The 16,698-nt window shown below is 39.3% G+C and overlaps 1 protein-coding gene across 3 annotated transcripts in view; it reads left to right on the top strand.

Moving 5' to 3' along the window:
* Positions 1–16,698, top strand: part of YAF2 (YY1 associated factor 2) — a 110,653-nt gene that overhangs the window by 34,106 nt on the left and 59,849 nt on the right. Inside the window, exon 3 of one of the 3 annotated variants that reach the window (XM_059682609.1) lies at positions 1,705–1,837. The exons of 1 other annotated variant lie outside the window; for it this stretch is intronic. In XM_059682609.1, the coding sequence (XP_059538592.1) occupies positions 1,705–1,837 (133 nt within the window). The remainder of the gene's footprint in view (positions 1–1,704; positions 1,838–16,698) is intronic. One more of the 3 variants, XM_059682607.1, reaches the window with a different exon arrangement.

Raw genomic sequence — 16,698 nt, 5'->3', positions numbered from 1 at the left:
GGCACGGTCAAAGCTGGCAGTCCCAGGAGCTAGGGGTCCCTTGCCTGGGCCTAAAGCGAAGCCCACGATCGTGGGGCCGCTGCAGCTGCGGGTCCCCGCTGCCTGGGCCGGACGCCTAGGCCAGAGGCGTCAGGCCTGGGCAAGGGGCCGATCCTGCAATTGGAGGGTGATGGGGGTCAATGCCTGAGGGCTCCAAGTATGTGAGAGGGGGCAGGCTGGGCTGAGGGACACTACCCCCCCCCCACGCACACCCAGTGCACGAATTTCGTGCACCGGGCCCCTAGTCTATATATATAAAGGCCTAAGTCACCATTCAACTGGTCCACCGTTTGACTGGTCGATCAGTCGCTATGACATGCACTGATCACCAGGGGGCAGATGCTCAATGCAGGATCTGTGCCCTGGTGGTCAGTATGCTCCCACAGTGGGAGCACTGCTCAGCTGACCAACGGGCGCAGACACAGAGCTCACGGCTGGCCACCACAACCCAGAGACCGCATTGGAGCAGCAGCAGCGGCAGCGGCAGCGGAAGGCACCATGGGGCCAGGATGAGCAGGAGCGGCAGGTGGGAGTGGCCGGCAGAAGCGGCAGGCCACGCTGAGGGACCCCACCAGTGCACGAATCCGTGCACTGGGCCTCTAGTTACCTTATAACAAGATAGAAATGTAAGATATTTATTAGAATTATATTTTTAATTTTTTGTTGAATAACTATTTTATACATCATTTTATCCTATTTATGATTAAAACAAAGGAAAAAGGATACATTATCTTTAATTTGTTTCCATAGAATGAAGAACCATGAAACCAAAGTTTCTTAAGGGTAGGGGGGATAGTTATTTAGTAACATAATAGTAAAAGGGAGGTGTATTATTGAAACATCTCTCTGTATCTTCAACAAGAATTGGTGTTTGAAGTCATCACTGCTGTATCACAAAATGAATAGGTACCTGATTAATATGTATTCAGTTAAAGGTAATAGGATGTATTAATGTGAGCTTGAAGATAAAGTTCTATTTAGTAGACCTTTTTTCCTTTTGTTAGAAACAGTTGGATTTTTTAAAATGACACGTCCATTTTTAGGCAATTATTTTAAGTGTAACAGTTAATAAAAAATATTATCATATTACTTTGTACAAGTATTTAAAATCAGCGTTGTTATTTGTCCATGGCCTGGCATACTTTTATGTATGTGTGGTTGATTTGTTGTAGGTGGCAAATGATTATTTTAAACACTTATTGAATGCTGAATGGGAATTGTGTTGATGCTTTTTATTTCAAGCCTTGTATATTGTTAATCCACTGTAGTGGCCTCTAAACCAAAATTTAGTGAATGTTAATGACAATGACTAGTTAGGGAATGACAGATTTTGATCAACTAATTATCCTTGTACTAATATTAAAAATGATGGTGTTATTTCAGTGAAATGGAATAGTGGGGTAACTGATATATGTGTATATTAAAACATAACTGCCATTATAGTGGAACTTTAAAAAAGAAACCATCAAGCCTGTTTTTTGTTTTGTTTTTTTTTGCTTGTGTTTTTAATAATGCCAGAAGTTTTAGTTGACATTGTGGTTAGCAGTTTCTGCATTTACTTTGGTGCATGCATATGTAGTTATCTGGTGAATTTATAACCCTTTCTGTAGTTCTGTATGTACTAATAATCTCAAATAAAATGAAATAATCTTCTTATTCTGATAGAGAAGAAAAAGCTGGATCACTTACCAGTAACTGGAGTTCTCCTATTGGGTAATCTCCACAGATCCACATTCTTTGAAGTTATTGTGAATGCCTCGAGGACCAAGGAACCGTTGAAATTTCCAATTTCAGGAAGGTAAGCAAGTGCACTGAAGCATGTCTCTAGCATCTTCCAAATCCCCTTCCCCCAACTTTCTTACATATACATCTGTACTGCATGCCCCCTCAGTTCCAGTGGCTGTCCATCAGGAAGAATCTCATGCTGGACAGAAGGGCAAGAGAGGTGGATCTGTGAGGGAAAAGACCCAATAGGATAACTCAAGTTACTGGTAAGTAAGCTAGTTTTTTCAAGCTTGAGATGTTTTTCTCACATTTCTTCTTTTTAGAAGGAGCTCATTTAATTACAAAGAAAGGAAGTTGTTTGCCATAGCGTCTTTTTATAAGCTTGATATGGATTATAGAATTTATTGTATGGATAATAAATACCTAGTTCTTAAATAGTGTATGAATAAATGTGACATTAATTTCAAAGTGTATCATTTACATAATGGCTGCTTATAAAAATTATGTTTATTACCTCATAGTAAATAGTATAATAGTTCTAAAGCAATACAAGGAATCTCTGTGTTGAAATATTATGTTAATTCATTTGTTTGTAATGTTGCTTTTATCGAAGTAAACACTAAACACTGTAAAATTTATGCTTATGCCAAATTTGGCTAAATTCTTTTGACATAGTACTGAACAGCAAAAATAGTCTTATATAACTTGACTAGCACTTCTTACTGACATAGTTTAGATTTTACCTTTTAACTTCACTGAAGGTATATTGGGAAAATAATTCAGGGCATGCTGCCATTATACTTACCATTTTCATGTTCATTGTGGATGGACTATTGATGCGAAGGGTGGTGCAATTGTTTCTATGTGTGCTCTCTGGTTCCTCAGGTACAAGATAATTTATTGAGCTGGCATGTAAATGTTAGAAACGGACAGAGCTTTTCATTTCTCTGTCAGTCATCACCAGGTTATTTCTAAAAGGACACTTTTAGCACATAAAGTGCCTATAGTGGTGCTTGCTTGCTCTAGCTATTTTATAAAGTTATCATCATTTGCTAGGTACTTAAAGCCTCTCATAATCCAATCCCATTCTATTTATCCAGCCCTAATTTCTGCAATTTGGAACTTTTGTTTGGTTTTATCTGGACACTTGTCATATTTATATTTTGGTTTCTGCTTTTCCATTTTCTTGAAATGGCCTTCTTTCATTCTAGTTTTCTCTAAGGTTGAGGTCATAAATTGTTTTATGCTAGCACCTCTCTGTTCTGTTTCAGTGAGTAGAAACATGAGATTGCTCTGAGGGTTGAATTCGTGGGACGTATTTAGGACAGTGCCTAGTAGTACATAGTAAACACTCTTCTTGTTAGCTATTTAATTATAGATTGATCTTAAACACTTCTGTGATTATAGGTATAATTCTTATTTGTATGATACAGTTTAGTTTTTAAATATTAGCTTCAGGTTATATTGCCTTTTCTTTAGAAATAAACCTCTTAAACTGACTTGTATGGTCTTTTTTTTAAGTCTTTACCCAAGGATATGCTCATTGATTTTAGAGAGAGAGGAAGGGGGATAAAGAGAGAGAGAGAGAGAGAGAGAGAAAGAAACACAACGTGGGAGAGAACATCCATTGGTTGTCTTTCCTATATGCCCTGGCCAGGGATAGAACTCGAAACCTAGGTATGTAGCCTGCAACCTTTTGGTGTATAGGACAATACTTCAACCAACTGAACCACACAGGCCAGCGCATCAAGGATAGGATTCTATTGTTCTTTACCTTATTTAGTCCCTTCCTAACATCAGTGACTGAGATTAAATTGTATCCACTGAAAAAAATTGTGGGTTTTTAAAAAAATCTAAATTCACAACTATATTAACAGGTTTTTTTCCCCATTTATAAACAGGTTTAGGCTTATCAATGCTGTTTGTACTGTATGTTTTTCTTAAGAACAACAGTTTTTTCCCCTATAAAACTAGTATAGTGAAATTATTGTTTAGTACAATATAAACTTCTCCTATGGAACATTACCAAGGAGTGTATAGTTTTGAAAGTTAAGTTGGTTGGCTTTATTTTAAGATGTTGTGATGCATTAGAAAACAACTGGAAATTCAGTGTACTTGATTTTTTTGAGGTTTGACTATCTTAGAAGGTTGTTGCTTAATTTTGAGGAGTTGGATTTAAATATACCTGTCTGATGAAGCAGTAAATGAAATCTGTTTTCAAGGTTATTGAGGAAGGAAATGTTCTTTGACAGATTGAGTGTCACTTCTAAATAATTCACTAAAGAACCATTTCATGTCCATTAGACAAGCCAAGATAAAGAACAAAAGTCAGATGACTTCATTGCTTGTTTTGAGTCTGCTTACGCACATCCACATCCACGTAAGAGACTATTCAATTGCGCATGGTTTCTTTGGTTTGATAATGGTATGATGGTTATATTGAGAATGCTCTTATTCGTTAGTAGTATATACTGAAATATTTATAATTGAACTATCACAATGGGTTTAGGAATGGGCTCAGAAAAGAAAATGTGGGTATTTGGGGAGTGTGTGTATGTGTGTGTGTGTGTGTGTGTGTGTGTGTGTGTGTGTGTGTGTGTCTTATATAATAAGAGCCTAATATAGACAGTCCTCGGATTACGTCAGACTTGACATACATCATTTCGTGGTTACATCACCATCTCCCATTTATTTATAAAAAAAAAAATAGTTCTGTCATTTTGACATATGTACATGTGCTTTGTGTTTTTTTTTATTTATTTACCACAAGTAAAGGTCAGGAGTTGTTATCTTTCTTTTAATTTTTTTTACTGTTTCACTTCATTACTGCTGTGTATGTGCTCCATGTGAGTGACGTAGGTGCTTATGTAGGTGGGTTCTGACTTATGGCGAAAATTGTGTTACGTCGCACCATAGGAACGAATCTCCGATGTAACCCGAGGACCCACTGTATGCAAATCAACTGAATGGCGGAACAACTGGTGGAATGACCAGTCGCTATGATGTGCACTGACCACCAGGGGGCAGATGCTCAATGTAGGAACTGCCCCCAGCCTGCAGGCCCCAAGCCAGCCAAGATGGGTGCCAGCAGGAGCTCCCCGATTACCCTGCTGGTTGCCTCCCACAGAGGTAGGCAGTGGGGGGCAGGGCCAGTGAGTGGGTGGTGTGAGGCTGGCCAAGGCAGGTGCCAGCAGGTGCCCCCCAATCGCCCCGCCAGTTGCCCCACAGATCTGCCCTGATTGCCAGCCAGGCCTAGGGGGACTCTGCCTGTGCACGAATTTTGTGCACCAGGTCTCTAGTCCCATATAAGAAAGTGTTAATATGCAAATTAACCCTCATGCCCTCACAAGATGGCTGCCTACAACCAGGCTGGCAGCGGGGTTAGTGAGGAACGACCAAACGACTGAACAAGCAGGCTGCGTGGGGCGACCAGGCCAGTAGGGGAGTTAGTGAGGAACAACCAAATGACTGAACAAGCAGGCTGTGTGGGTTGACCAGGTTGGAGGGGGGGGCCTTGAGGGGCGACCAGGATGGCAGGGGGGGAGTTGGGGGTGACCAGGTCCGCAGGGGGGGCAATTGGGGGTGACCTGGCCAGCAGCAGGGGGCAGTTAGGGAGCAATTAGGAGCCAGCAGTCCAGGATTGTGAGAGGGTTGCAGGCAGGTGAGTGATTAGGAGCCAGCAGTCCAGGATTGTGAGAGGGTTGTCCAACTGCCAATTTAGGCCCGATCCTGGGAACAAATCGGCAGTTGGACATCCCCTGAGGGGTGCCCCCGCCCCCGTGACCCCTACCCCCTGCTGGCCCAGTCCAATCAGCCCCCATCGGGGCAGGCCGGCTGGACCCCAACTGTGCACGAATTCATGCACCGGGCCTCTAGTGTATATATAAAGAGAAATAAAAAGAAAGATAAAGCAAATGTTGCTAATGTTAATTTTGAGCCTAAGTGAAGGGCATATAGATATACATTGTACTTTTAACTCTTCTGTGGCTTTGATATTTTTCAGAAAAAAAGTTGGGGAGAAAGTATTTGAAAAAGAACTTTACTGTCTGACTCAGTGGTTGAGCGTTGACCTATGAACCAGCATGTCATGGTTCGATTCCAGGTCAGGGCACATGCTCAGATTGCAGGCTCTATCCCTCTAGTGGGGTGTGTGCAGGAGGCAGCCGATCAATGATTCTCTCTCATCATTGATGTTTCTATCCCTTTCTCCCTCTCCCTTCCTCTCTGAAATCAATAAATATATATATATATATATATATATATATATATATATATATTTTTTTTTTTTTTAAAAACAACTTTACTGTGATTCAGTTTCTCTAATTCTAAGATGGGAATAATGGAACTTGTTCTTTCCATGCTTTGATGCAGGTAGGCACAATGGGATAACATTTGGTAGATAAAATGGCAGTCAAGAGAACTTTTAAGAAGTTTTTTTTTTACCTTAAAGAAGAGTTTTACGATGGAGAACTTTTCAAAGAACATTTCACCTAAAAGTATATTAGCTTAAAATATATCTATTCCATTTTTTTAAATTAAGAGTATATATTGCATTAAAAAATAAAAAATAAATCAAAAAAGAGTATATTGCATTATAATTGAACAAGAACAATCAAGAATCAAATATATAGACATATAAAGTAATCATTTGAAATATTGAAAATGAAATATGTATAGGAAGTTTTAACTCCGTAAGTGGACATAATAGAAGATTGGACACGGCTGAAGAAAGAAGTTGTTAATTTCAAGATAAAATGTGTTAACTCAGGACACAGCACAAGAAGATAAAGAGATGAAAAAAATGAAAGAAAAGCTAAGATGTCTTAGAGGTCAGCTTTTACATTGAAAAGCTCCAACCAAATGCCTTATTGGAGTTCCAGAAAAAAAGGATACAATGGTAGAGAAGCAACATTGAAGAAAAAATGACTCAGAACTTTTCAAGAATTAAAAGAAGTGGAAATAACATTGTATCAAAACTTGAGGAATGCAAGAAAAGGCCTTTGAGGGTAAATTTATAACCTTAAATTCATGTATTAGATTGAAAGAAAATAAATGAATCAGATATTCAACTACAAAAAGGAGAAAGTAAAACCAAAGAAAGAAGGGAAGAGGAAATAAAAAAAAATACAGAATTTGGTAAGATGGACCATAATCCTATAAAATAAAAGCCTAATATGCTAAGTATCGACTGTTGTTCGACCAGTCACTTTGATGCACACTGACCTCCAGAGGGCAGATGCTCTGGCTGGTACGTTAGCTTGCTGCTGGGGTCCAGCCTATCGGGGCTGGGCAAGACAGGCCTGACACGCCCTGGAGCCCTCCCATGGTCCTCCCTGGCCCTGATTGTGCACAGGTGGGGTCCCTCAGCCTGGCCTGTACCCTCTTGAGATCTGGGACCCTTCGGGGGATGTTGGAGAGCTGGATTCGGCCAAATCCCTGCAGGCCAGGCTGAGGGACCCCACCGGTGCACGAATCAGTGCACTGGGCCTCTAGTCAATAATAAAAATAATAGTGATGTTTATTCAAATTAAAGCTGTTTCTTTTCAGTTGATTAAGTTCTGAAAATACTGATCAGGAAACAGATGACAAATAATAAAATTTAAAAGTGGAATGTAATTATAAATATTTAAAAATGGAATATAATTGCAAGGCAATTGCATATAAAAATATAATTACAAGTACAATTGTAATTTTAAAGATCACAAGAAATCACTTAATTTATATGTATATAAATTTTTTAAACCAGGTGAAATGGTATGTTTTCTAGGGGAAGAAATAATTCCAAAATTGTACAAGAAAAGGAAAATAAAAATCATTTAAGAAATTAAAGCTGTAATAAATTTCCCCAAGAGGAATTTTTTAAAATAGCAAGTTTATGAAGCTGTAATTCACAAACTATACTACTTACCCATTTAAAATGTACAATTCAGTAGTTTCTAGTATTTTGCAGTTGTGCAACCATTACCACAGTCAATTTTAGAATATTTTCATCACCTCAGAAAAAAACTCTGTACCTATTAGCACTCAATCCCAATTCTCCGCAAACCAGTGTTAGGCAACCACTAATCCACTCTGTATAGATTTGCCCCTCCTAAACATTTCATATAAATGGAATCTTTACTATATGGCCTTTTGTGGTTCACCTCTTTCACTTATTTTTAAGGTCTAATTATGTTGTAGCATGAACCAATACACTTCATTCCTTTTTATGGCCAAGCACTATTTCATTGTACAGGAATACCACATTTTGTTTATCCAGTCATCAATTTATGGATATTTGGATCATCTCCTACTCTTTTCCTATTATCAACATTATGTACAAGTTATTATGTGGATATATGTTTTCATTTCTCTTGAGTATATACCTAGAAGTGGAATTGATAGGTCATATGGTGACTTGATGTTTAACTTTATGAGGAGCTGCTAGATTGCTTTCCTACCAGCAGTGTATGAGGGCCCGAATTTTTCCACATCCTCACCAACACTTTCATTATGAGTCTGACTATAGCCATCCTCAAAGATGTGAAGTGATTTCAGAAGGAATAGGTTTTTTTTACTTTAATTTTTAATTACAGTTGACATACAATATTATATTAGTTTCAGGTGTGCAGCCCAGTAATTAGACATTATATAACTTGCTAACTGATCATCCCGATAAATCTTGTATCCATCTGACACCTTAGTTATTATTACAATATTATGGACTATATTCCTATGCTGTACTGTATATCCCCTGACTATTCTGTAACTATACAGTTTGTACCAGAAGGAATAGTTTTAATGTGAAGTTTATTATGATTTCAGATACACTTTTGTGGAACAGATAATCCCAATTTTATTTATTTTTATTGGTTTTAGAGAGAGAGGAAGGGAAAGGGAGAGAAACATCGATTGGCTGCTTCCTGCATGCCCTCTAACTGGGAATTGAACCTAAAACCTAGGTGTGTCGGAATTGAAACTCGAGACCTCTTGGTGCATGGGATGTCGCTCAACCAACTGAGTCACACTGGCCAGGGAAATCCCAATTTTATACAAACTGACCCAGATAATAGAAGAAAAAAAGGGGAATGCTACCCTGATCATTTATTAGACATTTAGCCCTGAAACCTAAATTGTTAAGGATATACAAGGGCAAGTTTATATTCAACCTCATTTATGAACAGAGACATAAAAATTATAATGATGATAAGAATATAAGGACAGTTCAATATTTGAAAACTATCAATGTAATTTATAAGACTTAGGGAAAAAATCTTGAAAGATTTAGTGAAAATATATGATAAAAGTCAATATCTATTAATTTTTTTAAAGTAACCCTTAAACCATGAAGAGAATTGAACTTTTTTCTTCCAGTAAAGGTTGTCTTTCAAACAGCAAGCATCATGCTTAATGGTGAAACCTTACAAATATTCCCATGAAAGTTGAGAATAAGACACATATACCTGTACTGGTAAGTTAAGAAAAAGAAAATCCAAAAGGATTAGAGGAAGAAAAAGGAAATGAACAAATGACTAGAAATTTTTTTTAAAAGACAACTGATTTTATTAAGGGACTTAAATGTTAACTGGATACAAGATCAACATTCCACTTGGCAATAGCCAGTCAGAAAATAAAAAATATTTCAGTTACAGCAAATTCTATAAAGTACCCAAAGTTTTATTGAAGGACATAAATGTAGACATGAATAAAAGGTAGGATTACTATATTTATAGGGGAGAAATATAAATATTGCTTTAAAATTACATCTCTGTGATTTATATGTAGTTTGAGACAAAAATCCCCATAGAATTTTTTGTGTGTGGAAAATGATCTTCATATACAAAGATACAGACACAAGAATTGCCGAGAGTTCTGAAAGAAGAAAAAGAATGAGAAAGAACTTATGTGGCTATCAAGACTAAGTTTTAAATTATAGTATTTAGAATGAAATACTATATAGCTATGAAAAAAAATAAACTGCACACAATATGGGATGAATTTCCCAGATTTAATGTTGAGCAAAGAAAGAGAAAAACAAAAGGTTACATATTGAATAATTTCATTTACAGGAAGCTCAAAAGCAGATTGAACTAATCAATGGTGATAGAGATAGGAATAATAGTTATCTCAAAAGCATGGTACTTATTGCCAAGGGGTATGAAGGAACATTCTAGAGATATGCTAATATATTGGTTTGATTCACCAAGGGGTGTTAGACATTTAAAAATCAAGTTGTATACAGCATTTGTGTACTCTATGTAAATTATACCTCAATAAACAAGTAAAATAAAAACATGGTATTTAAAGTAGTATAGTCTTAATACAGGAAAAGACAGTTTAATAAACAGAGTTCAGAAATGGATCCATATGTATTTGAAGTTGGTAAGTGCTAGAGATGGCATTTTCTATCAGCAGAGAAAGAGCATAAACCAGTGAATTGGTTTTTCATATGAAGGAAGGGACTAGATCTCAAACCATATGCAGAAATAAAGTTAATTTAAGCACTGAACAGGAAAAATGTTAACAAGTTATCTTTAACAAGTCAAGAAGACTGAACCATCAAGAATAAAGAATTTGAGTACCTCAAAAAGAAAAACAGTTTTAGTAAACAACATCATAAATCAAACAAAAAGATAAGTAGCACAACTGGGAGATATGTGCAGTGTCAGTAGTATCCAATGGATTTGTGTCCACAATATATAAAGATCAAAAGAATAAGACAGATGATGCAAATATAAATAAAATGAACAATTGTTATTAAATTCATAGCAGAGGAAACTGGAAATTGGAGTGGCTAATGAACTGAGAAGATGCTCAGTCTCATTTGCAGGGAATGCAGTTAAAAACTTATGAGCCATCAATTTTCACTCATTAGATTAAGGAGCTCAGGATGGGGTGAGTGTTCCAAAGTTAAAATTGTGCTTACCTTAGTATCCAGCAATTATTGTTTAAGATATTAGTCTTGGGAAACTTGCACATTTTCCCAGCAAGATTTTTACAGGGAGATTTATTTGGAAAAAAAGCCTAAATGTCTATCAGGGATAGGAGTCAGGGATAAATAAGATACAAAACTAGAGGCCTGGTGCATGAAGTGCATGCACAGGTAGGGTCCCTTAGCCTGGCCTGCGCCCTCTCGCAGTCTGGAACCCCTCAGGGGATAGCCACCTGCTGGGTTAGGCTCGATCCTTCTGGGGATCTGTGAACCAGAAGCCAGGCTTGCTGCTCCTTAGCACTGCCATGGAGGTGGGAGAGGCTCCTGCCACGGCCGCTGTGCTCGCCAGCCTTGAGCTGGCTTCTGGCTAAGCGGCACTCCCCCTGTGGGAGCACACTGACCACCAGGGGGCCGCTCCTGTGTTGAGCGTCTACCCCCTGGTGGTCAGTGTGTGTCATAGCGACCAGTCGTTCCACTGGTTGTTCTGTCGATTTGCATATTAGGGTTTTATTATATAGGCCTGGCCGTCGATCAGGGCCAGTCTGTGGGGCAACCGGCAGGGCAATCAGGAGACCCCGCTGGCACCTGCCTTGGCTGGCCTGGTACCGCCCACTCACCAGCCCCACCTCTGCTGCCACCACTGGTTGCCTCCCTCTGCAGGCCAACCGGTGTAGTGATTGGGGTGTCCCCACTGGCACCTGCCTTGGCTGCCCTGGGGCCTGTGGGCTGTGGGCAGTTCCTGCATTGAGTGTCTGCCCCCTGGTGGTCAGTGCACGACATAGCAACCAATTGTTCCACTGGTCGTTTCACTGTTCAGTCAATTTGCATATTAGGCTTTTATTATATAGGATAGTTCTATAGCAATTACCTAGATCTATGTTGAGATTATTATTGTTCTTTTTTTGTTTGTTTTTACTTTAAGAAACATATTGTACTGTCTATGCCCAGGGATTGTTCTGAGCATTTTATTATAAAAATGAACAATTTTAGTCCTCTTAGGAACTCTGACATATTCAGCCATTATCTCCATTTTACATATGGGAATACTGAAGCATAGAGGAGTAAATAACCTACCCTCTCTATATGGAGCAAATAGCAGAATTTGGATTCAAAGATAGGTTTTTGAACCTCAGTTGCTTGGCTCCAGAGTCCACTATGCCATGCTTTATAATTGATGTATATAAATATGGAGAGACCTCATAAGTGTAAGGAAAAGTTTGTTGCAAAATGATGTGATGTAATTTACACAAAATAACTGGTAGGGATTACTTCTGGTTGCGGTTGTGAAGTGAGGGAGATCTAGTAATAGTGGTGGAAGGAAACTAGCTTTATGGAACTGCCTGCTTTTCCTTAAAGAATATGCGCATGCATGTGCACGCGCTCACACACGCACACACATATTTAATGTATGTATATGCTTATTTTTTCAAAAAGAAACACTGGAAGGATTGACCAGTGTTTAATCTTCATTTATTTTCGATATTGGTTTATAATAGAAAAAGAAAGCAGTGGCCTTAGCACAATGGCTATAATTTAACCTAGTTCTGAAATAGCCACAGATGAGCGCCAGACAATGAGTTATGGATAGGCGGGTGAATAGGTTTCATCCTCTGTCTTTAAGGAGCTTAAGAGTTTTACAGGGAAATAGACAAAAACTAATTTTAATTAGGTATGTTAAGTGCAGCTTTATTTTTTTTCCCCCTGTTTCTTCATCCCCAACCCCTTCCCTCAAAATACAAATAGGATAATGGGTAACTATCTTGATTTGGGGCATGGGAAACAGACAATGAAATATCAATGGCGATCTTCTCATTCTTTTACAAAACTACCAGAGAATAAACTTTTTTTTTTTTGGCTTTAATTAAATCTTTATTGTTCAGATTATTACAGTTGTTCCTCTTTTATCCTGCCATAGCTCCCCCCCAGCTGGTTCCCACCCCACCCTCTGCCCTTACCCCCCCCCACCCCCGCACTGTCCTCATCCATAGGTGTACAATTATTGTCCAGTCTCTACCCGCACCCCCCACACCCCTTTCCCCCCCAAGAATAGTCCACTCCCTTTCTATGCCCCTGATTCTATTATATTCACCAGTTTATTCTGTTCATCAGATTATTTATTCACTTGATTTTCAGATTCACTTGTTGATAGATGTGTATTTGTTGTTCATAATTTGTATCTTTACCTTTTTCTTCTTCTTTCTCTTCTTAAAGGATACCTTTCAGCATTTCATATAATACTGGTTTGGTGGTGCTGAACTCCTTTATCTTTTTCTTATCTGTGAAGCTCTTTATCTGACCTTCAATTCTGTATGATAGCTTTGCTGGGTAAAGTAATCTTGGTTGTAGGTTGTTGCTATTCATCATTTTGAATATTTCTTGCCACTCCCTTCTGGCCTGCATAGTTTCTGTTGAGAAATCAGCTGACAGTCGTATGGGTACTCCCTTGTAGGTAACTGACTGGTTTTCTCTTGCTGCTTTTAAGATTCTCTTTGTCTTTTGCTCTTGGCATTCTAATGATGATGTGTCTTGGTGTGGTCCTCTTTGGATCCCTTTTGTTTGGAATTCTCTGTGCTTCCTGGACTTGTAAGTCTATTTCTTTCACCGGGTAGGGGAATTTTTCTGTCATTATTTCTTCAAATAGATTTTCAATATCTTGCTCTCTCTCTTCTTCTAGCACTCCCATAATTCGGATGTTGGTACGCTTGAAGTTATCCCAGAGGCTCCTTACACTATCTTCATATTTTTGGATTCTTTTTTCTTTTTGTTTTTCCGGTTGGGTGTTTTTTTGCTTCTTTGTATTTCAAATCTTTGACTTGATTCTTGCAATCCTCTCGTCTGCTGTTGGAACTCGGTATAATATTCTTTATTTCAGTCAGTGTATGCTTAATTTCTAGTTGGTCCTTTTTCATAACCTCGAGGGTTTCACTAGATTTCTTGAGGGTCTCACTAAATTTATCGGCGGTTTCTAGAAAATTCTTGAAAAGCCTTATAACCGTGATTTGAATTCTATGTCCAGTAGTTTGCTTTCCTCCATTTCTGTCATTTGTGACCTGTTTCTTTGTCTCCGCATTTTTTATGCTTCCCTGTGTTGGCAGAGTAGCTTTCTGTGCTAGGTGTCCTATAGGGCCCAGTGGCTCAGCCTCCCCAATTACCTGAGGTGGACACTCTTGGTGCACCCCTTTGTGGGCTGTGTGCACAGTCTTGTTGCAGTTAAGCCTTGATTGTTGTAGGTATCACTAGGAGGAATTGACCTCCAGGCCAATTGGCTGTGAGACTCAGCTGTGTCTGTAGTGGGAGAACTTCTGTGCTGGAGACACCCTTCTGGGGCAAGACTTGCTTCAGTGGGGCTTTGGTGCTCACTGAGTCCGCCCCCTGAGTGTGTCCCTTATGGATCTGAGGAGTTGTAATCTGGATAGTCCCACTCTGACCACTGGGTACACTGGCACTAGGATCTCTAAGGAGGTGCTAATGTAGCCTCTGCCTGAGGCTACCCAGTAGGAGCTATGGAGAGATCTGCAGATTCCTCTTCTTTGTTTGGGGTTTGGAGGTGCCCAGATGAGGCCCAGCTGTGAAGCAATGCAAGCTGCTGTGGGGCCTTGGGCCTTTTCTTGGAAGTTCTGGGTCTGTCTGACCCAGCTGCAGTTTGTTAGGTAATTTTCAGATTGCAAAGGGCCAGGCCTTTCATATGCAAAAGCCTCTGTACACAGCTTGGGTGGGGCAGGGTCTCAGGGGATCAACAGGGTGGAGCAAGCAGCTATGGCTGCTCCTCAGTCCTACCCTAAGGGGCCCCTGGTCTCAGTGTCCCAGTAATCGCTGCAAGCACCTCTGAGAGAAACCTGCCCTCCAGTTCCCACTGATGCCAGACAGTCCAGTTTCTCCCCGTATGAGTCTTGGTCCACAGAGACTCGCCCGGAACAGGAGTTCAGAGCAGTTGGAAGCTTGAGACTCTTTCCTGATTGAAAAAGACAACCGTGCCCTCAGTTGCCAGCCCTTTCCACGTGCGCCTCCGTACCTCTGCACTTTACTTCGCACCTCCTTAGTCTCTGTGCTTTTCTCTTTCCTTCTAGTTGTACAATTTCCACTCAGCCAGCCTTCCTGTGGTTCTGGATGTTGTCCGTTTTGTCTTTTAGTTGTATTTTTGAAGTGGTTGTGCGAGGCAGCAATTTCCAGTGTTTACCTATGCTGCCACCTTGGTTTTGGTGTATCGAGAATAGACTTTTAATGTTTAGAGTTTGTAGCTTATTCATCATTGTATCTCTGAAACTTAAACTTAAAATGCCTTGTGCTTGTTATTAGTAGACTCCTAAATGTTTAAATGAATAACTGATGCACCTTCACACTTCACTCTTAAGTCAGCTAGCACCTGAACCCATAGTTCTCCTTAAGCTATCTGGGATGTCTTATATTGGTTCCATTTGTTACTGCAGTCAAAGGTAATTTGACTGAGGACACTATATAAAGCCTTGAATTGTTTTGTGCCAAAGAACTCTGACTTGAGAAATATTTTAGTCCGTAGGAAATGTTAAAACTCTAAACCCAATTTTGTTTTCATTGTGCTAAGTCCAGTACATTTTTAAAAAACTAGTAGTCTTCTAATATTGGGATAGTACAATTATTTTTATCAGAGTTACTATATTCTCTGTCTTTGAGTCACTACTGTCTTGTAATCTATATATATATAAAAGCCAACCTCCCGCGGCCCCTCCCCCCAGTTGGCCTGGCCCCCAATCAGTCCCCCTCACCCTGATTGCGGGCGGGCTGGCCAACCTCCCATGGCCTCGCCCCCCGGCTGGCCTGGCCCCCAATCAGTGCCCCCCACCTCGAACAGGTGCAGGGCTGGTCGGGCAACCTCCTGAAGCCCCTCCCCCCAGCCAGCTGGCCCAATTGACCCCGATTGGGGTGGGCCAGCCGGACCCCACCTGTGCACGAATTCGTGCACCGGGCCTCTAGGTGTGTTTATATTCTGCATCTTATTTGTGAAATTCTTAATTTCCCAAAACCACATTTTTTTGAAGTTTTCAGATGGACCATGGACTGTTTTCAGATTGTATTAGTGTTTATTATTTGCGAATTGCACTGTCTTTTAAAGTTTGTCATGGTATCTATGAAAAGTAGTTACTGTTACCTCCTTTCGCTCCAGTGAGAGAGGTATGTTTCCTGTGGTAGCAAATTAGAGTCACTGTTAGGTGAGATCTTTCCCAAAAGGCCAAATTTTAATGTCTAAAAACTGCTGAAAATGGGTATACTTGAATGAATCATAGTGAAAAATGTTTATCCTACTTTGTAAGTTTAACACTTGTGTTATAATTAAGAAAAACCTTAAACATTAGCATATTATTATGCTAGATGGATTATAGTAAACTATTGGTCAAATCCTGTTCAATGTGTACATAGTGCTTCTGTCTTATTATGTAATCCTTTTGCCAGAGATAAGATGATTATCATTTGGTAGAACAATCCCTCTGGCTCAAACCCCTGCCCAGAAATTTGATTCAGTCTCTTTTCTTGACAGTCAGGTGTAAGCTGTCATTGCTCTTATTCAGAGTGTACCCAAGAGGAATTTAATACTAAAGGAACAAACAGTATTAAATTCAATGAAAAATGTTAGAATAGTCCATTAATTTAAGGCTTCACATTAAACATGACTAATTTATAACAGTGCTGTTCAGTAGAAATGTAATGTAAGCCAAAAAGGGAGCCATATGTATAATTCTAAAAGTTCTTTTGGCCAAATTTAAAAAGTAAAATGTAACAGATGAAATTACTTTTAATATTAGGTTGTATTTAACTCAATATATTTAAAGTATTGTTCTTTTAATAGCGATATATTTTACAATATTTTTCACACTAAGTCTTTAAAATTCGGGGTGTATTTTATAGTTAGAATGCATCTCAATTTGGACTAGCACATTTCAAGTGCCCAATACTCTCATGCGGCTTCTGCACTGTACAGCACAGACTAGGGTATCTGGAAGAATATTTGGTTCTATATCATTCTTCTGTTGCTTCCCATTAAAGATGCT

Source organism: Myotis daubentonii, chromosome 2 (assembly GCF_963259705.1).
Source record: "Myotis daubentonii chromosome 2, mMyoDau2.1, whole genome shotgun sequence".
In the NCBI taxonomy this organism is placed as follows: domain Eukaryota; kingdom Metazoa; phylum Chordata; class Mammalia; order Chiroptera; family Vespertilionidae; genus Myotis; species Myotis daubentonii.
The sequence above is the reverse complement of the archived record's forward strand: the minus strand, read 5'-3'. Positions and strand labels throughout refer to the sequence as shown.